Source organism: Equus asinus, chromosome 6, assembly GCF_041296235.1.
Source record: "Equus asinus isolate D_3611 breed Donkey chromosome 6, EquAss-T2T_v2, whole genome shotgun sequence".
Taxonomy (NCBI): domain Eukaryota; kingdom Metazoa; phylum Chordata; class Mammalia; order Perissodactyla; family Equidae; genus Equus; species Equus asinus.
In genome coordinates, this window is record NC_091795.1 from 53793303 (window position 1) to 53819802 (window position 26500).

A 26500-nucleotide genomic window follows, 5' to 3' on the forward strand; every position below is an offset into this window, starting at 1 on the left:
AAATCCAACCATATTGACAAGGAAACTCTTCACTTACATTTGATTATAAGGGTTAGACTGGAGGAACCAATGTGAAAGTATGCAGTGTGTTAAGAGTCCCTAATGGATAATAGATGGCATAAAAAATTTAAGTGCACTTCATTACATTCTTAGGCTAAAGAAAGGAATCAGATCTGTACGAAAATGTGCTCACTGTCATTCTGTTTCTATGATAACTGGTGTCGGCTGCTTTGATTTTATCCACAGGATAGGATATTTTCTGTCCCTTCTCATTTTAACAAAGCCATAAAACCTTGGCCCTCAGGAGAAAGTAAAACGTCTTTATTCCCAAAGGGTATATTCTAATGTAACATTAAGGGAAAAAACAACAACAAAAAACCTCTCACCTGAGCTGTTTCATTGTTAAGCAATCCAATCAGCTTCTCCTCTTTTTGCACTTTTCTCCATGTTGCACAGGACTCAGCACTTCTCTCTCTGTCGGCTTTTTTTCCTATTAACCTATTTTGCATCTGATTGACTTCCTTTGTTGCAGCCTTTTGCGAATCAACCTGTTGATAGAGAGTAAGTAATAATATATAATGAAAACTTTTGACACTGGAAAAAAAAATGCAGTCATGTCCAGATTCTTGAAAATTCTAAACTTGCCAAGCTTTGAAAAAAGGAAGAAATAAAGAGGAAACCAACAAATGGATGTTAGAGAAAAAATATAGTAGTTGGCAAGATCCAGAGCCTTTCTCATCAATAGGACAAGACCAATTAAAATTGGTGTCACTGTTGTGCACTCTTTAGAAATTATCTGTACAGATAACTTGCTTATTGAAAACGGCATTTTTACAGAAAACTGTCACATTTTAAAACTGCACATGAATTCCTTATTAACCTTTGCTGGGAGTGGATCCAGTACATCTTTTTAGTTTAAATTCTTATTAATTAGAATCTTAGTTTTCTATCATTGAAGTGAGCCTAATTAATGTGTAGCTTATGATGATGCTTACTTTTTTATACAGGTAATTTAGCCTTTGAGCAGACGAATAACAGTTTGTGTCATTTAATACTGTGTATCAGTACCAGAGGTTAAGTTCTACAACAAGCCTGCTGTCTGTAAGGTTTCTCTTTCACGCCATGGTGTCCCCAGAGGGATGAGTGACTTTGAATAACCTTCAAGTAGACATGGCAACAGGAGGGCAGATCCCCCAGTCCAGCTAGAAGATTGAAACCCACAGTGAAGATCCTTATGTGAAGTGTTTGTACAGCAGCTTCATGTTTACAGCAGCTGAAAGTGCCATCACCTTTTTTTATCGGTTAAATAGGGGGCAGAAGATGGGAACAGCACAAGGGGAAATGATGGAGTAGCCAGTGCCAAAATGGAGAATGAATTACATTCGCTGGGCAAGCAGACCTTTAATTTGTAGTCTCTCAATTTTTAGCTTCTAATGCCAAGTATGTTCATTCCTTTCCTTTAAAATATGGTGGTGTTTGGTGGCTAGGTCTAAGCTGTCACCACACCACTCTTTACTAACCCCTCCTCCTGGATCCCAGCTTCTTAAAGGATAGCAAAGCCATTGCTTTTCAGTAACCTGAAAATTGGAATTGTTTCCTAATCACTCAGGGGTTCTTTATTTCCACCATTCAACTCTCCAGACTACTGGGGAAATTCATGTGTAACCACCTTCGGAGCCACCCTTCCAGTGAAGTCATCTTGGTAATACGTGCTCATCATACCACTAGTGTGAAACAACGAGTTTCCCAAAGCTGTTGCACACAGGTTTATCCTCAAAAAGCACTGGTTTGCCAATCATGGTGAAAATGTATTCTATGATATAAAAATTAGTTGAGATATTAATCGGGGTTTTTAATGCCTCCTATATGTGAGGCACTTTAGATATAACAGTTTTTTACCTGGGAGCCTCTGTTGTACAAACAAAATTTGGTCTAGTATATTCAGTCCTCTGTGCGGCTTCCTAAGAGATGATGCCTCCTGGATCTCCTGTCTGTTGGCCGGATGGTTAGGTTGCACTGCCATGGACACTTCTAGCTAATAAACCAAATGATACCCAGTTTATGGGAAATTTCTATGTCTAGGGAAACTTAAAATGGTAAGAGTGAAGTGCAATGATTAACTCTTAACTGTGAACGGAATAAAACTTTTTCTCAAAGATATAAAATATAGAAAACACTCTGGGCATCCCATAATCAAGAAGAAGGATACTATCTAAATGTGTGTCATTTTCAAGAAAGTGGTTGGCATTTCATTGTACAAAATGAGGAATACTTTTAGACTTCTAAAATTTGATAAGCTAAAAAATGTGCTTATAATTGACAATTTACATTTTACTTTTCTCAAACAGAAAATCAATATGAAGACACTTCAATAGAACTATTTTGAGAATTAAAGCTCAAGAAAGAATTTTATCGATTTCTAAGTTCAATACAAAGATTACTGCTACCAATAACAATATATTCACCCTTGGATTTGCTGTGGGAACCTCAGATTTAGGGTGAATGAAGGAACAAACTTTTACTGGTCTGAGATGTAAAATAGCTTGAACATTTTAGTTCTGACAGTTACGCCTCTGCTGAGGTAAAGCATTTAGGAAGGATAGGTGGCTCCTTATGCCCAGGCATCCATACTATTACAGTATCGATTCAGGCATCATAATACGGAGAGAGAGAGACTGATAAACTGATAAAAAGGTCCTTTACTGGCTCTTGAAGAAACAGCTGATTCAAGGGTTGACTTGGGATAGTCAGTAATGCTGGTTTTCCAGGTTCACTTTAGCATTCTCATCTGGGAATTCTGGAGCTTTAGCTCACCTCAGTGAGCATTCTTACTGAAATGTGGTTTCCTTCAATGAATTTTGGACATAAATCCCAGTGGACGGCATAAATAGACTGTGGTAGCCCTGATGATAGATTCTTCCAACTTGACAGTGCAACCTCAGGAGCCGTCAGGACTACTAGAGAGTGATTTTAGCTATACATACCATCATTTTGATCGAGTCAAGTCCCCCAAAAGATTTGCTTTTCAGGAAAAAATATCAATGTCTCTACTATCTTGACAAAAATTCATTTCCAATTTAACTCCTGTAACAGTATTTGAGGATTTCACGAAGGCTCATTTTACAGGGAACAGTTTATGATACTTAGTAAAACCCAGTATTGGAAAAATACCTCATTTTTCTTTTGCAAAAAAAGATGCTGTAAGTTTGCCGAGATTCTTATGGTGATGTGCTATTTTCTAATACCTAACCAAAACATATTTTTGTTAAGAATACTAAATTTAAGAGGCACAACCACTTATTCTGAGGGAAATAATATTAAAAAAATATTATTCATAACTTTCCTTTGAATACCGAGTCTTAGAAACATTTTATTTAGCTACTTGTATACGTTTTCTGGTCCACTGACTTCTTTTTAAGTATCTTTGTTCAAAAAGTACAAGCCTAGAGTTCATTCACTATTCTGTTAGATAGTATAGAGTAACAAAATGTATAGTGACAAGTATAAAGTCCAGTGTAACAAGTATAGAGTATATAGAGTAACAAGAAATGTTTTTAGTTACTTAACAAGGGGCCTCTATCTGTGACTAAAAAAAGAGAGAAATTTCGGGCCATGTGATTGATACTCATTCTGGACTTAAAATGATTTTTGTTATGGCAGCAATCAATGGTGGAAACTATGCAATACTGGTATCATTCAGGGGAACTGAGTACAGGACAGTTTATATTGTCATACTTTGCTTTTAACATTTTCAACTTTGGTTTTTGCAGCATTACAAAATCTGTAAACTTTAAGAGTAAAAATTAAAACACTTAAGTTTTAGCCACATATGGTGAACCTATATGTTATACTATAATTATTAAGCATATTTGTACACTTAAAATACTAGAGAAATAAAGTCATTATCCAATAAATATTGATCCTCTGTGAAATATATTCTCAAATCATCTTATTGTCTATATACTGAGGCTGATCATATTGTTAACAGAAATTAACTAAGGTCTTAAGAATGCGTATTATTCTTAGTGTTTTCTTTTTACTCATAATCAGAGTGTTCTAATCAAAAAGAAGAATAAAACATTTTTCATTGAGGTTTATTGGAAAAAATGTTTTATGTTTTATTCTTTCCATATAAAAATCATTTCACATAAACATCCTTTGAATTTGATGAAACTGAAAATTCTGGTGGATAATAATTAGCATTTTATATCAGAGGATATAGCTATCGGTTTTTAAAATGGCTTCTTTTATATTTCAATTAAGTTTATGAAACTGAAAAACTACAAAAAGGAAAAAATCTACTTAAATTAGTAATAGATTAAGGGGTGACCATTATTGCAAGGGAACTACTATGTCAAGGAAATGGCTCTTTGTTTTGTTGCAAAAGTGATAAAAACACTAAAGTCAATAAAACTGTTAAAATAAGTCTCAGTAATTACCAAGATCAAAATCCAGTGGCTTTTTATTAAACATGAACTTTTGTTCTGCCTTCTGCAATACGTAAATAGTGCTGACAATTGGTTTGTGAGGCACTTGCTACAATAAAATGTAATTGTATCATGAGAGAAAGGTGACAATCAGGAGATCATGAAAAAATTACATATTCTCACTGGTAGTTAATTAGCCATGCAAAACCTCCTCAAACAGATATTCTCTTCTATTAGGAATGATTACTATGCAGGCCTACAGATGTCAATACCACAGTCATTCAAATACTTCTTTCCCTACTAATTGAAGGTTGTAAAGCTCTGGTGCCAAGGTTTTGCTTCCAAAGAGCTAATTTATGACTAGAAGGATATTTTATGTCTTCAGTTGCTGCAGCTACAAAATTCAGCAAATCAGAACCATCTGTGCATTGATACTTGACTCACCATTCATCTAGCAGCCTATCAGTCACATTAGTTTGCATCCTGCATTCTTGGCTCATGAACACTTGTGATGATCCAAAGTTCACAAGAAATACTAAAAATGAATGGCATCCTGACCCTACCTTATTGTACATGCATCAAGAAAAAAAGCCCTCCCCATTTTTTTTGCATATGGATAGTGTCAAGGAAGAAATGGACATTGAGTTGCCTGTCCAGTAACATTGCTGACATCAATCTCAGGCTCCTTGCTCCTAAAAAAGTTTTAAGGTCCAATTCTTTTATATTGTTTCAAGTTCTAATTCTTTTTTTCTTTTTAAGTTGGTGTGAGGGAGCCAGCTGAAAGATAGCAAAGTAAAGCAGAAGGTGTAACTTTTAAAAAATAACTTTCTTGAAAGATTTGTTTGTATAGATTGAAATATTAGCACATACAAATAATCTGGTTAAATCTAAGAATATGGTTATCACCACCAAATTATGGCCAAACTATAAGCAAAATTAGAGAGCAATAACTAAATAAAATCTGAAGAAAAGCAGCAAATAGACATTCTCATGAATAGTCAGATTACCCTTTAATCTTACATGGTCCTATCTTTATGACATCCATGACTGCTTTATTTCTTTAATAGCACACAACAGGCCACTGATCCTACTGTTTTGTCTGAGAGACAATAGGTCAAAAGAAATTTTAACAAAATTCCTTGGGGCTGAGTTAGGGGAAATAGGAATTAAATATAATAAGAAACTGGGTTGTCAGACTCATTTTGAGACATAAAACAACTTCATTTGGTGGAAAAGTGTCACAGAAGGAAATCAGGGGATCCCAGGGCCCCCATTACTTACTTTTTGATTGTGTGGAGTATGCACATTTACAGTCTCTCCTTTAGTCGAAAATTCCAGTGGTCCTAAAGGTGTTCCACCTGGGTTCAGAATCTTCTTGAGCATTTGATAGTTTGGCTTTTCATCATATGCTAAATTATGAGCACATGCCAAATATTGGGCTATTTCACCTGTGAAGTATTGTTTTTTACATGTCATTCATAATTGGCAAGAATTGTCAAGACTCCAATAGCCTCAAAATCTCTTTTATTTCTCCCTTACACATGCATATATATATACACCCACACATACACATCCTGAAGAAACTAAGAAAGAACAATTTGATGAAAAGCACTTTTTAAATGATATCCAAAAATGACTGAAATATAGTGACCTACAGATTTGACAAGTGTGAGAAACTGGTAATTTTTTTACATATCTTTGTTGATATGCTTACAATTCACTAATCTTATCAAAGGAAGCAAATTTTAAAAATGATAGTGATTTTGATTTATGTGGTGTAACTACTAAGAACTACATGGATAATATAGTAGACCAGACATGCTTCATACTTTTTTTATGTTGAAGTTTTAGAAATTCAGTTAAGAACAAATGTTACTTATAAATGTCCTTAAAGGAAAAAGAATCATTGCAAATTTTAATTAAGGCTTGATTTTGAGATTATAAGAGTACATTTAGAAATGACATTGAATTCTACGTTTTCAGCCAGGATTGGTTTCAGAATTTGCCAGAGCTCCCTCAAGTGCCCCCTGCCTAGCTAGCCCAGGGCCTTCACAGCGCAGCCTTCCTGGTTCAGAGCAGAGGATGACAAGTTGCCACCTTTATTTTTTCCCAAATGTCATCTCTTCTCTAGAACTATGTAGTAACCCTCTTCCCCTAAAAACGTTATGAACTACAAACTTTTAAACACAAGGAGGATTACTAACCAAAAGTGGAAAACATAGCTGCCTTAAAACAAATGTAGTTTGTATTTTTCTTTCAGGGAGGTTCAACCTAAATTCAAGACACAGGTAAGTGATGACGCCATCCACTATTTAAAAACTGGCCTGCTTTCATGTGTTCACAGAGATGTTCAGATATTCCACAAACCACTGGAGTATTTACAAGCCTTTCCCTTCCAAAAACTTACTACTGAGCAGACACAAGGACCTCTTCCTTTCTCACTAAGGTGTTTATATCGCATAGCAGGAAAACCGGGGAAGCTCCTTGGTTGGCAGGATGACTTCCTAATCCTTCACTTCCCCCCAGGCCTACCTCCATTCAAGTGGGCAACTGCAGGGACACTGGGGTCCACTCCCCACAGGGAAAAAGGCGAAAAACAAGAGGCATCATTTCTTTCCCCCTATGACAGTCAGAGTGACCACTTTACATCCAATTGTCCTCAGCTATTTTCTAGGAACAGAAGGCTACTGTGGCTAAAATGAGAACTCTTGGCTCCAGGGTTTTTGTTTTTTTGGGGATACTGTGGCAATTATGCAACCTACTTTTTTCCTCTCTAATGTATACGATATATCAAATTCTGTTATCTAGCATTCAATCAACCAGATCTCTATTAACTAGCAAGTGCTGTGGCATCATCACATTTATAACTCATGTTTCCAGGAGCCCTATGGAGGCATCCAATTGTGAAGGGATGATCAAAAAGAGAAAAGATTAATACACATTCACTATGATTTTAATATAAATACTCTGTTGTTCTTTGGTCCTTTCAAGATTGGTATGCCAAGTTTGGTATATGTTATAATTCTATTAACCAGAATACCCCAAATGGAGAAGAGAGCTGAGTATATTGAGAACACTCTTCACAAATCACTCTTAGAAAACTAAGGAAGACTCCTGGCACTCCACCAACTGATAGCAGCTGTGCTGCAAAGCCTTCATGGGTCTGGGGCTTGAGAAAATGAGGTACCAGTGAGGTAGGAGAGGGAGAAAAAGAAAAGAGCCACCTTGGTTATAAATTTATTATTATAAACTTGAAGCTTAGACTGTTGTGATGTACTACTGATTTAAATGTTAGCCTTTCAAGGATTTATTACATTAAGCACACTTTTTAATTTACTAGCATATTTCCAGACCTATAAAACAAACTGCTTTGAGTAGTATGAAATTATGATATTCTTGAATCATCTGCTTTTTAAGCTAGTGAAATATTGAGTATCATAACTATCATTTCAAGAGATAGAAACTTTTGAAACTATTATTATTACACTAGTTGGACACGCATGCTGTGAAACTTCTTGGCTGGTTTATATAAAATGTCTTAGTAATAAACCTTTTGTAAATCAGATTAATTTTCAAGCTTGCAATACCCACTTTCCCAAGCACAACCAACTAACTTAAGAGACCTTTAGTTAATATTAACGTTTCAATATTTTGTGCTTTAGAAATAGAAATCTGCATTTTATAAAATAATAGTATACACTCAAATAAATGGTTTGTACTGAAAAAAAGGAACCTGGCACTCCTCCCATCATTTCTGGCATCACTCAAATCTTCTTAACTTCTTTCTAGCAATAGAAATGTCACGGAATATACACTGGCCCATAAGCATTTGTATTGAACAACCCAGGGCATCTGGTTTTTCTTTGAATAATCCTAAACTGAAGAGTTGCCTTTTGCACAGGAGGGACAGGAAAGGTGAGGGAAATACAGAATTAAAACAAATTTTTGACATCTCCCCATCTCTCTTTTTTGCTGTCCTACTGAGTAAAACGTAAACTGTATGACTTGGTAAAAATGTCAATAAGAATATTAGCCAAAAAGGAAAATTGGTATTTTGACCACATTACTTGTGCAATTACAAAAATGGGAAACTTTCATCCTTCAACCCATCCCCCTAAATGAGAAGATTCTCCTGTTCACCCCCAGCATCAGAAGAAAAGGGCCTACAGAAGCGGGGAGCAGAAGACTCACACTGGGCGGACTGTGGGACTTGGGGAATGGAGGTAAGAAAGAAGAACTGGTTTGTTCTTCTTGTTTCCTATGGAAATGAAAATGTGGGTTTCTGGTCAAAGAAGGGCTGTAAATATAAGTTTAAGATGATTTAACTCTACTTTTAAGCTCTCAGATGGAAACTACTATTTGACCTTAGCTAGAGGGTCAGTGTACATATTTACTTTCATAAGTCAGCTAAAAGCTAACTTAAAGATTGCCCAATATAAATAAAGAGCAAGATTCACTCTGCTTATCTGTCCTGAGAAAAAGCAAGCCTGACAGCAGAAGTAGGCTCTTTCCTAGAAGAAGATCTAACTCAGTTGTTATATTGGTGCTGAACAATGTACCATTGGTACATCTGCAAACAACAGGCACTGGGTAATTCTGAATTGACTTCCTATTTTTACTGATAATACTGTCAAAGAATTCCAAAATGGTCTATATGGACTTGAAAGAGAAGCCCATTTAATGAAATATACATCCAAATCCCAAGGTTATATGCCTTTGCCAGTTCAAAATTTTTTTGCTGCCTGTTCAGTCAGAGTGCAACCCAGGTCTAAACAGCATTCAAGTGTTCAATTATTTGGTTTTTTAAATTATTGATTGAAAGTGGTCTTTCCTTAGGTCAACTTTATCTTCTTTCAACCATATAAAGAGGAAAAAAACAGAATGTCAACTCTAAAAATACCAGATGCAGTTGACTATTAAACCTGTGCCTGATTCCCAAAATATATATCTAAACAAAAATGCAGTCACCAGACCCTAGGATGCTGTCTGAATAATTTCTTAGCATTCTTGTGTTCTAATGTCAAAGAGGATCTAAACATTCACTTCTCTAGTGACCTATCCATAACCCTGAAGATTTTCCTCCCACCCCTGTGGGAATGGGAGTGGGTGGGTTAAAAGCTACAAAACAAGAGTGACGAATGCGGTGACCTCTAAATCATATAGGAGAAGGAAGAAGTTATCATTTGACTTACAGCAACTGCTTCCGGAAGGAGCCCATTTAAGCACTGACTCAGGGAGCTCATCTAACAGACTGAAACGAAACAGAGTCATACACAATGAGTTTGTTTGCAATCCTGTGATTCATTGTTTTGAATAGAAAACAAAACTTGAATTCTGTGTTGGTGGGTCACCAATATCATGACTTTCAATACTTTTTCTTCACCCACCTGTATTGGGTAAGAAGGTAAGTGGAGGTGGGGGAGATCCCTCAATTCTCATTGACCAATTTTATATCAATCACCTAGAAACCAAATGTAGAATTACAGTATAGATGCTTTAATTCAAAGTATGTACATGTAGAAATGTAGAAGTAGGGATATCTGTCATGATTTTTTCTTAAAAACAAGAAAAAATATGTAGAAAAATTGTACCTGGATTTTCAGGATTTTTTTTTTTCTCAGGTACTTAGCATTGGGTAAATTATTTAATTACTTATGTATATTGTTCTCCATTGGGCAGTGTTTTGTGTGGTCCCATGATTAAAGAGGTTAACAAGAAATATCCAAAGAACAAAACAAACCAAAAAACCCCATTAATCTAACACTTTGCAGTGTTCTCGATTGAACAAGCACAACTCCCTTAAGTTGCTTCAGCCACAAATTTATAAACATTCAACTAAAATTACTGATATGAATGTTTGATTCACAAACTCAAGCGCAGGCAGAATTGCAACAATAAATGCACTGAGCTAATATCACCCTATGGTAGGAAAATAAAGGGCATAAGGGAGAGAGAGTATTGTGGTTGAATATACAAGCATGCCCTTATGGGGAAATTCAGTGCTATACCTTCTCAGCAAATTGAATAAATTGTGATTATGTATTCTATACTATAAGAAGTCTGAAAATGTCTACGGTTTACCTTAATTATAAACTTCATAATATGATACTTGCTTTACTGGTCTATAGGTTTATGTTAGTAATCAAATAAAAATGAAGATATTAACTTATGTAAGGGTCCCCAAAATGTAAATGGAGGTTATGTTTATTAGCATTATATTTTATTATTTTACATGAAACCTTATTATTATATTTGAATATACACATATAGGAATATTCATTAGAGATATCTACAATGAATGCATCTATATATACATATTGATAAAAGACTAAAATCATAATAGTATGTCTTTTTTTTTTTATTTTGAGAAAGATTAGCCCTGAGCTAACATCTGCCACCAATCCTGCTCTTTTTTGCTGAGGAAGAGTGGCCCTGAACTAACATCTGTGCCCATCTTCCTCTACTTTATATGTGGGATGCCTGCCACAGCATGGCTTGACAAGCAGTGTGTGGGTCTGTACCCAGGAGCTGAACCAGCGAACCCCAGGTAGCCGAAGTAGAACGTGTGAACTTAACTGCTGTGCCACTGGGCCGGCCCCAATAGAATGTCTGATTAAAAGAAAAACATACTCATATAATCATTAGAATTAAAATGCTAGTGTTTTAAATAAAGTACATTATTCAAATTAGGTAAACTGAGGTGGAAAATTGGATACCAAGACTGTTCATATATGCCCGTTACTGTGCTTTGACTTGACTCATATTGAAAACTGTCAGCTACACACGGGTTAATACGGACACAGTAATCACTGCAGTAAATCACTGATCAGATAGTTCTAATACTGACAGAGAAATGTGCTAGTTTTGGGTAAGGGATAGGATGATCAAGATTCCAAGTGGAGAAATATTTCAGGTAATATATGTCAGTATTTACAAATGTAATCTGTATTATTCTGCATCTGCAGGCTAGCCTTTCTCTCTATTAAGAACTGATGCCACATTGAATTTGAAGATTAATTTCTATGGATCAGCTAGCCCTTTTGTAAACTTCTGTTGTAACTTGCCCTACTTAAAACATAGCTTCCTTTTCCGATAGTGATATTATATCTGTGGATAACTACTATTGAGCATATCTTGGTATATAATGAAAAACTGGCTAGTGAGTGCTACAAGCAATTGACTTTTTCTTAGGCCTGATCAGTGAGAAAATAGTAACATGCTCTGTTCTCAGTCTGACCTAATTCTCATGCTAACATATTCTAGATGATAAAAATTGAATGTAGAATATTAAAAATGTTTATGTGGCTGCAAGGTTATCTCTTATACAAACTGCTCATATGAAAATTGTTTGTTTCTTCCCTAAGAAATAAAACATACTCCCTCCAAGACATAGGATTAAGAAAAGAGGTATGTTGCTCTCACGTGAAAACATAAGCCCTATTTGTCCCATTTCACACTGTTGTAATATCAATCCCAACAAGCTCAGACTTCCTGCATATCCTGGTACAATGCTAATTTGAAAATACTCTTCCTCGAAAATACTACCACCTAGAATCCAAGCTTTGGAAAACACCATGTAAAGGAACCAAAATTTCACTTTATATTTTGCATTACAACTCACATACATGTGATTTCAGAGGTGTTATCTTAATGGATTTTATGTCTGTAAGCTGTTTGGTTTTTCTAAAAATATTTTTCAAATTTAAGAAATTTGCTTTGGTTATCATGTTGGGTGACTGGCAATCTTCTCTGGGATATTAACTCTCTTTAATGTATCCCTTCAGACCTGTTGCTGTACATGATGGAATACTTGAAAAGCTGTACTTTGTTTTGGCAGTCTGAACAGCCACAGGGTCCTTCAGGTTCCGTTCCCAGGGCAGTTTCCCACATAACCACCGCAGCAGGCAGTAGCCGAGGATTTCAAGGTCACTTCGTCTGGACAGGGCTAGAGGAGTAAGCATTAAGAGAGAAAGATGAGGGATAAGCAAGTTTTGAGAAATAGAGAAATCGCTGAATGAACTACCACTGATGAAATATGAAAAAGCCAAATGGGCAATGTGTTTTGTTTGTTCAGCTGGAGTAAAACTTAAACGCCCAGGCGTTTGGCCCCAGTCCACAGACAGGCAGTGACTTGTTGCTGTTGAAAGTAAGGGTCAGTTTCCTCACCTCCTCCAACTTCATCCTTCCTTAGTCTGGGCTGTCACATGAACTTGATCTCCATGGCCTCTGACATGATCCAGACAACCCATAACCTGGCACCAACACTTTCTCAAAGAGCCAAGCAGTAAAACAAAGAAATAAATGTCTGCAGCTAAATTGCTAACATATGTTCCAGGAAGTCCATGGGGTCTACACTGGTCATGCAGAGACCCTCTGAGTGCAGACTAAACATTGATGGCCTTTCCTGTTCCCCTCATATTGGTAGCATTGGAAGCGAGAAGAATATGACAAAACTGCCATCTAGTGTGCAGTATTAAAAAACAGGTCTGTCTGAAGATTTTTCAGTTAAATGAAAGTACAGGATAAAATATGCCTACTGTTTTGGGTACATGGCTCTAACATTTTACAAATATTATTTTTAGATATAAGCAGTCCTAAAGCTAAAATTCTGGCTCAAATATCCTGAATAGAAAATACAAAGGTGAGGCAATGAATGATGTGCATGCAGTTGAGGGCAGAGGCAGTGGGAAGTAGATTTTGAAGCCAAACAGAGGCTTTCCAAATTTAATATGAGATGTTTTCATAAAAAATGCAAAAAGTGAAAGAGAACATTTTTAGACCACTAAATATCATTTATATAAAACTATTAAATGCTGTAGACTAATTTCATCATAATTTTATATATTTTTCAAAGTGCCTTATTTCAAAAGATGGACAGTGAAATCTAAGAACTATGTCAAATATAACAAATATTACCAAAATAATAATTAGAACATTAACAAAATCCCACAAAATAAACTCATTTTTATAACCATTCAAATTGTTATAAAACAACAGGCTGGTATTTAAATTTCTACCATTACTTGAATGTTCATCTGTGTAGGGATATAAAAATCTCTTAAGTGCAATATGTGGCTGTTAAACCTGCTGTAAACAGGTATCCTATTTTATTATCTTTCATTAAATAAACTGAAAAGTCACTCAGCAAACTTAGTTTTTAATTTAAAAAGTCATCTACTAAGAACAATGCTGCTAGCACATCATAACTACTTTTGGTTACCATGCATAAGTTATCATAAAAGCAGAAGACAAGACTAGCTCTTACACGTACTCTATCTTAACTGCTATCAGAGTATTGGATTATTAAAGGCCCTTCAATCTAGCAGAATGCTACAGTCCCCTGGGTGCCATTTACTTTCTGCACAAGCTTCAACAATGTCCTAATGCAAGACTTGGCTCTCCTATTAAAATAAAAACACGATCTCTACCACGCTGTTTTGTAGTGATTTCTTCAGTAATAAATCTCCCATTAATAATGGAATGGTTCCATTTGTACAGATGTGTTCACAAGTCCCTTTTCCATTATGGCAATTCCTGATTACCACCACTTAAGAAAATTCACATCCTCTAGTTTTCAAAAAATTATATTCTGGCACCTGTTTGGATGACATAGGCTACACACAAGAGGCCCTTTGAAGAAAAACAATCAGAATTAAAATGGAATGAACCTTCCCAGCCACTTCCCGCCCGCCCCCCCCCCAACTGAGGGATTAATTGATATGAAGCTGTAAGTAATGACAAGTCATTTAGATTTCTGAAGTCAATCTTTCATAAACTGGTCTTCATTTGAAATAGCCCTTAGAGAGTTCACTTTACCTCACTATTATAGTTTGGTCTTACCTAATTAAAATTATTATCACATTTTTCAACCTTTTACTTATTTTCTTTGACTGCACATATACATTAATAACTATGATTAGGTAAATGTTTTACCACTGTTTTCAAAAGAAATACATGTAATGTTAAAAAAAAAATCCTGTAGTCACTCTTTCCTACCATTAAAGAATGAAATAAAAGTATTAAAAATGTTTCTAAGTACATACCTCTTCCTGAAATTCCCTCCCAGAAAAACAAATGGCAAAGTTTGATGTGTTTTAGTGAAGTTAAACTCTAAGACTCTACAAATAATTATGTCTTCTTTCCATCTGTATAGACAGAGGAGTAATTTTAATACTTTTTAAATTAAAAATAAATATTCTAGATGACAAATCAGCATCTATGTTTGTGTGGAATTAACACAAGGAATTAATCATATATCTTTAGTTGACTTTCAAATATAGCACCAAAATACAGATGATATGACAAAATGATAATAACCATTGTATCTAGGAATTGAATATTTGGATATTTACTATATTATTCTGTTATTTCCTCTATTTAAAAAAAAATTAAAATGCTGAAAAACAACAAGACGATAATAGTTGAAGAGGACTATTAATATCTAACTATAAAAAATCTTTTTTAATTTGAAAGGTGAAATATATCATGGATTATTTTGTTTCTGTATAATTTATTGTAACAAATAAGGTTCTTCAGTTGCACTTGATAATTAACATAATCATTAACAGTAAGTTTTCATATAGATTTCCTAAAAAATCAAACCTTTACTTATGGTGCTACTGCTTGAAAATGTAGCAAGATTTAGTTATTAATATTTTTCCTCTATATTCTCTTGTTTGTAAATATAATTTAGCATCTAATTTTATTTACCTTATTAATATGGAGCAATGTAAGTGACTCTTTTTGTTGAAAGCCTGTGGTGTTCTCAATTGCTCAACATTTCTAAATTATAAAGTATTGCGAAGAGTAAAAACAACAATAATAAAAAAAGGTACAGGTGAGGACTTGAGTTCTATTTCACTAGAAAGCAGATTCCAGAAACAGCTGACACTAGAATGCATAGTTAAAATAAAAACAATTAATGTGATTTATGGAGCTGCTACTGTGTCAGTTACCCTGCCTTTATATTATCTCATTTAATAATCCTAACAATAATATAAGGTAAGTATTATTATCTCTGTTGACAAATAAGAAAATAGAGGGTCAGAGAGGTTAAATAACTTGCTCAGTATCACAGAGGAAAATTGACAGAGCTCTGCACTGAAATCCAAGTCTTTCAGAATCCAAAGCCCACAGTCAATCTAATAATTACTTTGCCTTCATCATTAGTTTTAATACCATTCAAAGAACATTACATATACTACTTCTATAGTTAAGTAAGTATTGGTAAGTAACTTAAAACACCAAAAGACATACTGACACAAAGACAGTTGTTGTGGCAAGGAACAAACAAGCAGCAGATCCTGAGGTCTAAGTTGCAGCACTAACAAAATTTTTCATGCAACTATCCTTTCATGAAACTATTTCTTCCAACTACTTCATTCTGATGAAGAAGGGTGTCTAGTTAAAACATTAATTTATAAAGTGTTAAATGGCTCTTCCAAGTTGGTACAAGAATAGCAGAGAAGTTACCTTAGAGAACTGGTCCTTTTTCTAAAGACAAACTGGAGTAAAATTATGTAGGCCCAGTTCACCAAATGGAATGAAAGAGGAATTGTGAGAAAAAGAAAAGTGTTGTGTTAATTCCAAAATGGAACTGATTATTTGCCTGAAGTGTTTTCTGTTTAGTTTTCTTATATAGAGTAACATTATGAAGTATGAAGAAAAACAAGATTTGCTAGGAAATAATAAAGTGAACTGGAAACATTTTGCCTCAAGCAGACAGGGCTTAAATGCCCACAACTTAGTTTATATGTTCAGAAATGGCAATCAGAAAGCAGAAAATATCTGAATAAGATGCTCACGTGACAAAGTGAATCGTGACAATCTGCAGAACAAATTTTAAGTTTATTCTTATTTTTCCAACTAGTAACCTATGTTATTCAGTGTTTTTTCAATTCAGATGTATAAAGAGCTGGAAAATTTTATGGTGGCCACAATTTATTGCAATTTCAAAAAGGATATTAGGAAGTAGAATGCAATGTGTCATATCTCAAATAGAATATTAAACCCAGGTCTCTCTTTTCAGTACCTTTTAAATTCTAAGCCTTAACTTCTTATGAAACACTACTGTGTGAGGCTTAGGAAAAGTTATTCAACAGAGCAAAGGTATCTTACATTTGGCCAACATGTATTCTTAACCCAATCAAAGAGGTCAAGACTTTAAAAGTCATGTCTAAATGTCAAAATTGGGTTATGCCATACAGATGGAATAGTATTGTCATTAATGTTTATTTATACATCAACTAAAGACTATTTATAGCAATCTAATTTACCTAAAAATAGAAACCAACAGTATGTTTTTCTAATAGATTGAACAGAGCATATCAATAATTTGATGTTTTGCCCTTAATATCTTATAATTGGAAAATGGGTTTCCCTTTTGAATTATTGTTTAAGAAGATAAATATTGTGTAAACCATGTCATTTCCCCAAGTTTGGAAACATGAAAATACATTCTCAGTTTATTTCACATATATTTTGTAAGTTGGAGTGCTAGATTAAAGTGAAATGAAACCATGCAAGAAATAACACAAGACTTGGATTTCATATACAGTAGCAATTGGCAAAAATAAAAAAGTATGTAATATATCTGTTTCCTTGATACTGAATATATTATATAAACAAATGGACATTTAAAACACAATTTAGATATCAGATTTTATGGTCAATGATGTCAAATTAAAACAGGTATTATATACTCAATGCACAGGTCTGAAGTATTTAAAAAAAGCTCAATATGTTAAATGCAGTATATCTCTAGAGAAATTAGGTATTGACTGCATGCCTCAGTGAGTAGAAAAATCTACAAAAATCCATACCACATATTGATCCAAATATTGCTTTTTAACATTACTAAGAATGTAACAAATTTTGAAATAGTACATTTGACACAGATATAATTCTCTTTAATTATCAGGCAACAAGCCCAAAATGTGCCAATGTTTATACATGTTAGTTTTTATGAAGAATAAAAACTTAATAATAGAAGAAATAAGCCCAACATATATTACTCTAATTTTACACTAAATGAAGCACTTCAGTCACTCAGAAAATACCTTTAGGTCACACAAGAGAATTGAGTTTGGAAGAATAACTACAATTTTTTTTTAAACACAAATATAGAGACGTATGATAGTTCCAGGAATGGTTATCTTTTCATTTATCCATCTTTTCATCTATATCCATCCATCTCTATATACCTCTATTCATACGTTTTTGTTTGTAATAATACAAGCTATCCTCTTTTTACATCAAGTTGAACTAGAAAATGCTTAGGTGAAAGTGCTGATTAGCTCCTTCATTATAAAAACCCAACTAATCCACGGAAAAACGTGTTGGCTTTGCTTTCTGAAAAACCACTACAAAAAGTAGCAGAGACCAGATAGTAGGATCAGGTTAACAGTCTCTGCTAAGTGGTTAACTCCTAAGTCAGTGTTACACTGAAGCCGGACTATTTCCCTGGGCCTCACCTGATACTCAGCAAATGATCTGACAACTACAGGTTCTATTTCCTACTGATAACTTGTTTTGGTCTTTATGCTTTCCTTTGCATTATCTTTCTTAGTATTTATTGGATCTCCTAGCTGGACAGGAATGGAAAAGGTTTTTTCTGAGATTAAACTACATAGTGACTGTACTGAAAGTAAACACATGAATATTTATGAATCTGACCTTCTGCATTTACCTACAGGATTTATGGCCTTGTTTATTCTGTGTTCTAGATATGACTAAATGATTACTTCATTTCTAATAAAATCCTAAAGTGAAATGTTTTACTTTGGAAAATTAAATGTAAAATATTAGGAATGAATAGTATTCAGACATTTGAGGATATCAAATCCTTCACTTTATATGCCAGACTAAAACTGCATATTAAAATTTCAGCAAATATACAGATACACTTATGTATGTGTGTATATATATGTATATGCATATATATGTATGTATGTATATATGTAGATATAGATATGCCTAGAATTTTAGTGTAAATTCTATTTTAAATGCATTAAGAGAATCTATTTTTTGTGTGTGTGAGGAAGACCCGCCCTGAGCTAACATGTGTGCCAATATTCCCCTATTTGTATGTAGGATGGTGCCACAGAATGGCTTGATGAGTGGTGTGTAGGCCCCTGCCGGGGATCTGAACCCACAAACCTGGGGCCACCAAAGCTGAGCACATGAACTTAACCACTACACCTCGGGGCCAGCCCCAAGGAAATCTACTTTCTAAAGGAATCCTGTGAAACCTACGATAAAAGTGAATATTCACTCCAGCAGATAACTTTCCAGCAAATATCAAAATATGTAGTGTAGGCTCTCCCCTGAATAAATATCATCTTTCTACCATCATTCAAAGTTCAATCTTCTCCCCAAAGATCTAGCATGCTGAAATCTACCCAGCTCATCATCATATATTATTATTTAGGGAGAAAATACTTAAATGCACTACAAAATAAAAATTTGTTCAAATCTTTCATGAAGACAGCACAATGAAAACACTGCCCTCCACTATGGAATGACTGTAGAGGACTTTCAGAATTACCACAGTCCAAACATTGACCAGACCAACATGTAATGACTCTGCTTCCCATTCCATAATGACAATGGTTTCTTAGCTATTTTAATTGTCAAAACCAGATCAGGGGGCCAGACCCGTGGCTGAGTGGTTAAGTTCATGCGCTCTGCTTCGGCGGCCCAGGGTTTCGCTGGTTCTGATCCTGGGCATGGACATGGCACGGCTCATCAAGCCATGCTGAGGTGGTGTCCCACATGCCACAACTAGAAGGACCCACAACTAAAAGTATACAACTATCTACTGGGGGGAGGAGAAAAAGCAAAAAAAAAAAAAAAAAGAGATTGGCAAGTTGTTAGCTCAGGTGCCAATCTTCAAAGAAAAAAAAAAGAACCAGATCAGATCAGTATGAGAGCTATCAGTTGAAATAAGAGGACCAACCATAAGTTAATATCATTAATAATGTAACCAGACTAAAACTTGAGACTCTGTATAGTAAATGTCCAGTTATATTACTATCAAATAAGTACTTTCAGGTTTCTTAAAATTCTTCCATACTGGTAAATCTGGCAAAAGTGAAGAACAAAATTCATTGAGAGTGAAAGAACTTTAAATTAAAAAAAAAAAAAACTACCAATGAGCATTTGACTCTTACATTTCTTAACTTAATTAAAGCCATGTCTCATTTATATCTGTAAATGCTCACTGATTTGTTAATAATGTAAATGGTGAAAAATTACACAATATTACAAAATTTCTGAGTGATCGTTACTTTTCCAACCAAACTATCTTTCAAAAAACAAATGTAGTGATTTACTCTGATGAGGAGTATAAAAGCTAATTTCCATTTCAGAAAATTTAACCTATGCTTTTTCCTGAAAGGAAGGAGGTATACCACTGACACACTTATTTCACTCTGCCATCAGCCTACCTTAAACTAGTGTGGGTTTTAATTGCTCCAGAAAATGATCAAGACCCTCTACATTACATGGTCAATGGTCCTTTTAATAGAAAAGGCAATAATATACAGTTGTTTGTACCAACTAAAACTCGTTAGAAAGTATCAGTTTAGGGTAACAGTTCAACAGCCATTAACAAGTGCAAATGTCTAATTGCCTTTTAGTGAAACTGTGGTCCTTGTAAAGCTGTTTAAAAATTATATGTATGGTTTAGCATATTTGAAAGCACTTTTATAAGCAAAGTTTACAAAGAATATAATTTTGAAAGCCAAAGTTTTTCAATAATCGCCATTTTTTCACTAGCATAACATTAGAATTGACTTTTTGTCTTGCTGACAGAGCAACTAAGAAAGTACAGTTGCATTGACCATATTGATTGTGAACAAAGCAACCATCAGTGGGACTCTGCACCATATATTTTCAATATTGACCTCCTACTTCCTTTTCCATGGCTTTCTGGGTCGGCTATTGGATTTGGACTGCAGTGTAATAAACAGCTAAGGTTTAATTAATGGTAAATGAATACAAGACATAGGTTATGACTTTAACTAATTAGGGAATTGTTGAATTAAGTCTGCCTTGGAATGCAAGGCAGTATAATCAATATCCAATAAAAGGACTATGTATGTAATTTACCTGCAAATGTGTTTCCAATACCATCAAAGTGAGTTTAAATAAGTAAGATATATGAAAGGCGACTAGGAGAGATTTCCACAAGTTAACACTTTATAGTTGCAGGAAAGATTTCCTTTTTGTTGAGAGATGGTATCTTCTAAAGCTCAATGAAAGCTTTAGAAGGGCACAAAGAAAACAAGGAATAATTCTTCACACGTGCACCTTTACCAAATCTGTGATATTCACTACAGCATAAAAATTCAGTTGCTGACTTCCAAGTTTATTCTATACAAACTAGTAATTTCTGCCCAAAATGACCATCAATGTTTGCTTACTTGATACCCTTTTGCTCCTTTCTCACTTGTCAGTCTGTATCTCCTTCCCATGTTAGAAGAAATATTTATTGGCATACAGAAATTCACTACTTTTGAGAAAATCTCACCAATGCTCTCACTCTTCAAACGGACTATGCAAAGGTCATTTCATGGAGTCTTATTACTCTTTAATCATTCTTCTGAAATAAAAATAAGAAAAAGGAAAAGAGAACCTACCCACTCCCCTGTGGGCATCCAGGCTTGTAAACTCTATTGTTCCATTATGGCATTTCCTAGGATTTTCCTGATACTGTTTGTGGTTCCCATTGGGACAATATCTGTAGCAAAGTCCATAATCTGCAAGATAAACCTGGAAGACATGAACCGACAGATGAATAATGCTTTTGTCCTTTGAAAATATAACCTTTATAATTAAGTCTTAAGAAACTGAGAGGTTAAGAACAGCCTCAGATCTACATTTTATTAAACCAAATGGTGCCTCAGGATAAAACATATACAACTGGGGGCCATAACAAACTAACTTTCCAACTTAAATCCTTACTTCATCATAGGCATATCTTGTTTCTGAGTTGACTTAGATTTTCAGTCTTTTTATTTTGCTCCTAAATTCCCTTTCCTCCAGGTAGGCATCTAGACACCATTTACCATAATAGATCTTTTTATCTGTATTCATACAGCTTATGAGGCTCTCCCTTTACTTGTAACCCCTCCATGTAACATAAAACTATTTTAACAGGGAGGGGAGACGAGCCCAAACAATCTGAAAATATTAACCTATGTTATAGGAGTCTCCATGAACAGGAAGTATAAAAATAGTGAACATATTGTAAGAGGTAATACTCTTAAAAGAAAAAAGACAAAAAACACCATCATGTTGTCTCTATTTAAGAATGGAACATCAATGCAGTACTTTTGGCCTTTCAGACCGATCCATATCATCACTGTTATCTTTGTAAGTCAGTCAGAATTGCAAGCAGGGTCTCCAAACAGAATATAGATTGTTAAAAGTCAGATAGCAATTCAAGTGAATTTTTCTTAGATTACTTTTGGAGAGAGAAAGAGGGCAGAGAAGTATTTTACAGATAGAGCATACACTCAATAGGGAACTGTTATGACTAGACATTTATTCTGACCTGTAATCAGAATATAGTACTTCTCAACTATCTGTTACTATGCTCCCCCCAAAAAGCAAGCAGTTTTAACTTTTAAAATGTGTTGTTTCACATGTATTTCTTTAAAATGTAGGGATTAATGGGCCGGGATGGTGGCGCAGCAGTTAAATTCATACTTTCCGCTTCTTGGCGGCCCGGGGTTCACCGGTTCGGATCCCGGGTGCAGACATGGCACTGCTTGGCCATGCTTGGTAGGCTTCCCACATATAAAGCAGAGGAAGACGGGCACGGACGTTAGCTCAGGGCCAGTCTTCCTCAGCAAAAAGAGGAGGATTGGCAGTAGTTAGCCCAGGGCTAATCTTCCTCAAAAACAAAAAAAGTAGGGATTAAGGCAACATTTCATGATGTAGCTTCAAAACAATAGAGTATTGCAATACAACGTGCATTTTAAAATATATCTTTTAAAAGAAAACTTCGTATCTAAATTTCAGTTTCTTTAAGTTTTTGGTTTAGGATAGCCTAAGTACGAGATATGTTGAACTTCAAAATAGAAACAGCAGTTTTCTTCATTTGTTGGAGAACATAGCTTGCTAGAGTGTCTGAAAACATGATTATTTCAGTTTTGTCTCTCTCGCCCACAGATGGTGTCTCAACATGGCCTCAGAAGTAACTGATCCCTCTGACCTAAGTACCTAGACTTCACGACCAATTAATTATATAACTGGTTGCTTGCTTTCATTATTTATGATGCATTTTTATCTTTATGTATTTCAAGAACCAAATAGATAGACTTCATTTTGCAAAGTAGATATCCCGAAAATGTACACGGTCATAATTTAGCAAATGGAAACATTTTAAATACATTAGTTTACTATTAAAAAAAGAGAGAGAGAGTTATCAAGAAACTTTTCAGGTAGTCATTAGCCAAAAAAATTAGACCTAAAATTTATGGAGTGCCTAATGTGCACCAGACAGCATGCTGAAAGCTTTACATTCATTGATCCATGCCATCCTCACAGAACCTATAGGTAGGTACCACTGTCTCCATTTTACTCATGTGCAAACTGAAGTTTAGTGAGGTTATGTGACTAATGTAGTAAAATGGAGCCAAGATTCTATTGCAGTTCTCACTCCAGAGTCTTCATTCTCAATCACTGTCAAAAGGAAATCACACTGGACAAGTTAAATAGACAAGGGAGAGACTATTCAAGGCTGTCGCAATAGGGGAGAGAAACTTACAACAACAGAGAGATTTAACTCGACTCCACTGAAACAAAAGGTGGGAAAGTTTTTAAGCACTGGGGGTGAGCTAGTGGAAAAGTACTGGAGGAAATTAAGGGGAGACTAGTCAGTGTGACTAGGTTATCTATGTTTGCTAATTGGCGTTTACACTCCTACCTTCCCTCCAAGCCTGGGAGGACAGGGACAGGATCCTTCCTAATGATTGCATTTAAAGGGATTACTCCTAGATCCTTGAGCTCCTTGAGAAACACATTCCAGGGTTGTAAAACTGGCAAGAGGCTGGGAGAAGATTTACATCTCAAAGGGGCACAGTAAGAATTACAATTTCAAGTTTTCTTAGGTAAATGCTCTAAGAAAAGGGGGAACAGTTTCCTAGAGTCAGGAAGACACCTGTCTGAAGTTTAGTCAAGGGAACATTAAGGCTTTCTTGGTCACCACTGAGCTATGCGCGTCAAGGTTGTGCTGAGTTACTCAAACTTTGAAAGGCAATGCAGGGTCTACATTTAATATAACTACAAGAACCTAACAATATAGTAAAGAAAACATACACTAATCTTTTGCTCTTTTAGTTAACAAATATTTCAAACCTAAAAGTGATTTAAAACGTGTATGGTTGCAGCCTCAGGGAGAATGCACTCTAAGAAATAAATCACCAACTCTTAAGCAATAATACCAGGTATCACCCAACCAACCAGAAATGCTCTTGGTGGCCATTTTGGTGAGAACACAAGTTCTATTCTCTTAGTAAATTTCAATTTTACAATACAGTATTATCAACTATAGTCACCATGTTCTACATTAGATCCTCAGAACTTATTCATCTTATAACTGAAAGTCTGTCCCCTTTTACCAACCTCTCCTCATTTCCCCCACTCCTTAGACACTGGCAACTACCATTTGACTTTCTGTTTCTTTGAGTTCAACTTTTGCGTATGTGTGTTTTAGATTACACATATAAGTGATACCATGCGGTATTTGATTGCTCTGTCTGGCTTATTTCAGTTAGTGTAATGCCCTCCAGGTTCATCCACACTGTTACAAATGGCAGGATTTCCTTCTTTTTTAAGGCTGAATAATATTCCATTGTATATCTATACACCACATTTTCTTTATCTATTCATCTATAAACAGACGTTAGATTGTTTCCATACCTTGTCTATTGTGAACAATACTGCAATGACATGGGAGTACTGATATCTCTTTGAGATAATGATTTTGTTTACTTTGGATATATACCCAGACGTGGGATTGCTGGATCATATGGTAGTTCTATTTTTAATTCCTTGAGGAAGTTCTATACTGTTTTCCATAATGACTGTACCAGTTTACATTCCCACTAGCAGTGTACAAGGATTTTCTTTTCTTCACATCCTTCCTAGCATTTGCTATCTCATTTTTTTGATAATAGCCTAGCTAACAGTTGTGTGTTGATAGCTCATTGTGGTTTTGATTTGCATTTCCCTGATGATTAGTGATGTTGAGCACCTTTTTATGTACCTGTTGGCCATTTGGATGTCTTCTTTGGAAAAAGTCCATTCAGGTCCTTTGCCCATTTTTTAATTGGGTTATTTGGTTTTTTGCTATTGAGTTGTATGAGTTTCTTGTATATTTTGAATACTAACCCTTATCAGATATGTACTTTCAAAATATTTTCTCCCACTCCTGGGTTGGCTATTCATTTTGTCGATGGTTTCCTGTGCTGTGCAGAAGCTTTTTAGTTTGATGTAGTCCCACTTGTTTATTTTTGCTTTAGTTGCCTTTGCTTTTGGTGTCAAATCCAAAAATCATTGCCAAGACCAATGCCAAGGAGATTTTTCCTATGTTTTCTTCTAGGAGTTTTATTGTTTCAAGTCTTATGCTTAAGGCTTTAATCGATTTTAAGTTGATTTTTGTGTATGGTATAAGATGGGGTCCAGTTTCATTCTTTTCCATGTCAGTATCCAGTTTTCCCAAAACCATTTATTTAAGAGACTATCCTTGCCCAATTTTATATTCTTGGCTCCTTTGACAAAAATTAAGTGACCATATATGCATGAGTTTATTTCTGGGGTCTCTACTCTGTTCCATTGATTTATGTGTCTGTTTTTATGCCTATACCATACTGTTTTGATTACTACAGCTTTGTATGTACTTTGAAATCAGAAAATGTGATGCCTCTGGCTTCATTCTTCTTTCTCAAGATTGCTTTGGCTATTCAGGGCCTTCTGTGGTTCTATAGAAATTTTAGGATTGCTTTCTATTTCTGTGAAAAATGCCATTGGAATTTTGATAGGCACTGAATTGAATCTGTAGGTTGCTTTGGGTATTATGGACATTTTAATAATATTAATTCTTCCAGTCCATGAGCATGGACTATCTTTCCATGTATTTGTGTCTTCTTCCATTTCTTTTGTCAATGTTTTATGGTTTGTAGTGTATAGATCTTTCATGTTCTTGGCTAAATTTATTCCTAAGTATTTTATTATTTTTGATGCTACTGTAAATGGGACTGTTTACTTAATTGCTCTTTCTGATAGCTCATTGGTAGTGTATAGAAATGCAACTGATTTTTGTATATTGATTTCATACCTTACAACTTTACTGCAGTCACTTATTAGTTCTAACAGTTTTTTGGTAGAGTCTTTAGTGTTTTCTCTATATAATATCACGTCATCCACAAACAGAGATAATTTTATTTCTTCCTTTCTGATTTGCATGCGTTTTCTTTTCCTTGCCTAACTGCTCTGGCTAGAACTTCTGGTACTATATTGAATAAAAGTAGTGAGAGTGGGCATCCTTGTCTCATCCCTGATCTTACAGGAAAAGCTTTTAGTTTTTCACCACTGACTAGGATGTTGGCTGTGGGCTTATCACAATTGGCCTTTATTATGTTGAGGTATGTTTGTTCTAGACTCAATTCTTTGGGAGTTTTAAATAATGAAAGAATGTTGAATTTTGTCAAATGTTTTTTCAGCATGTATTGACATGATCATATGATTCTTAACCTTCATTTTGTTAATGTACATCACATTGGTTTGCATATGTTGAACTATCCTTGCATCCCAAGAATGAGTCCTACTTGTTCATGGTACATTATCCCTTTAAAGACTGTTGAAATCAGTTTGCTAATATTTTGTTGAGGATTTCTATACCTGTGGTCATCAGGGATATTAGCCTGTACTTTTCTTTTCCTGTAGTGTCCTTGTCTGGTTTTGGTAACACGATAATGCTGGCCTCTTAAAATGAGTTTAGAAATGTTCTCTCCTTGTTTACTTTTTGGAAGAGTTTGAAAAAGATTCTCTTTCTGATTTCATTT

At 35.0% G+C, this 26500-nt stretch overlaps 1 protein-coding gene across 11 annotated transcripts in view; it reads right to left on the bottom strand.

The window, feature by feature from the left end:
• The window catches only part of VRK2 (VRK serine/threonine kinase 2), a 94964-nt gene that overhangs the window by 7975 nt on the left and 60489 nt on the right, over positions 1-26500 (bottom strand). For all 11 annotated transcript variants that reach the window (XM_070512069.1, XM_070512074.1, XM_070512065.1 and 8 more), the window contains 5 exons: positions 21068-21200; positions 12252-12372; positions 9620-9678; positions 5709-5875; positions 387-548 (listed from right to left, as the gene is read on the bottom strand). In XM_070512069.1, the coding sequence (XP_070368170.1) occupies positions 387-548; positions 5709-5875; positions 9620-9678; positions 12252-12372; positions 21068-21200 (642 nt within the window). The remainder of the gene's footprint in view (positions 1-386; positions 549-5708; positions 5876-9619; positions 9679-12251; positions 12373-21067; positions 21201-26500) is intronic.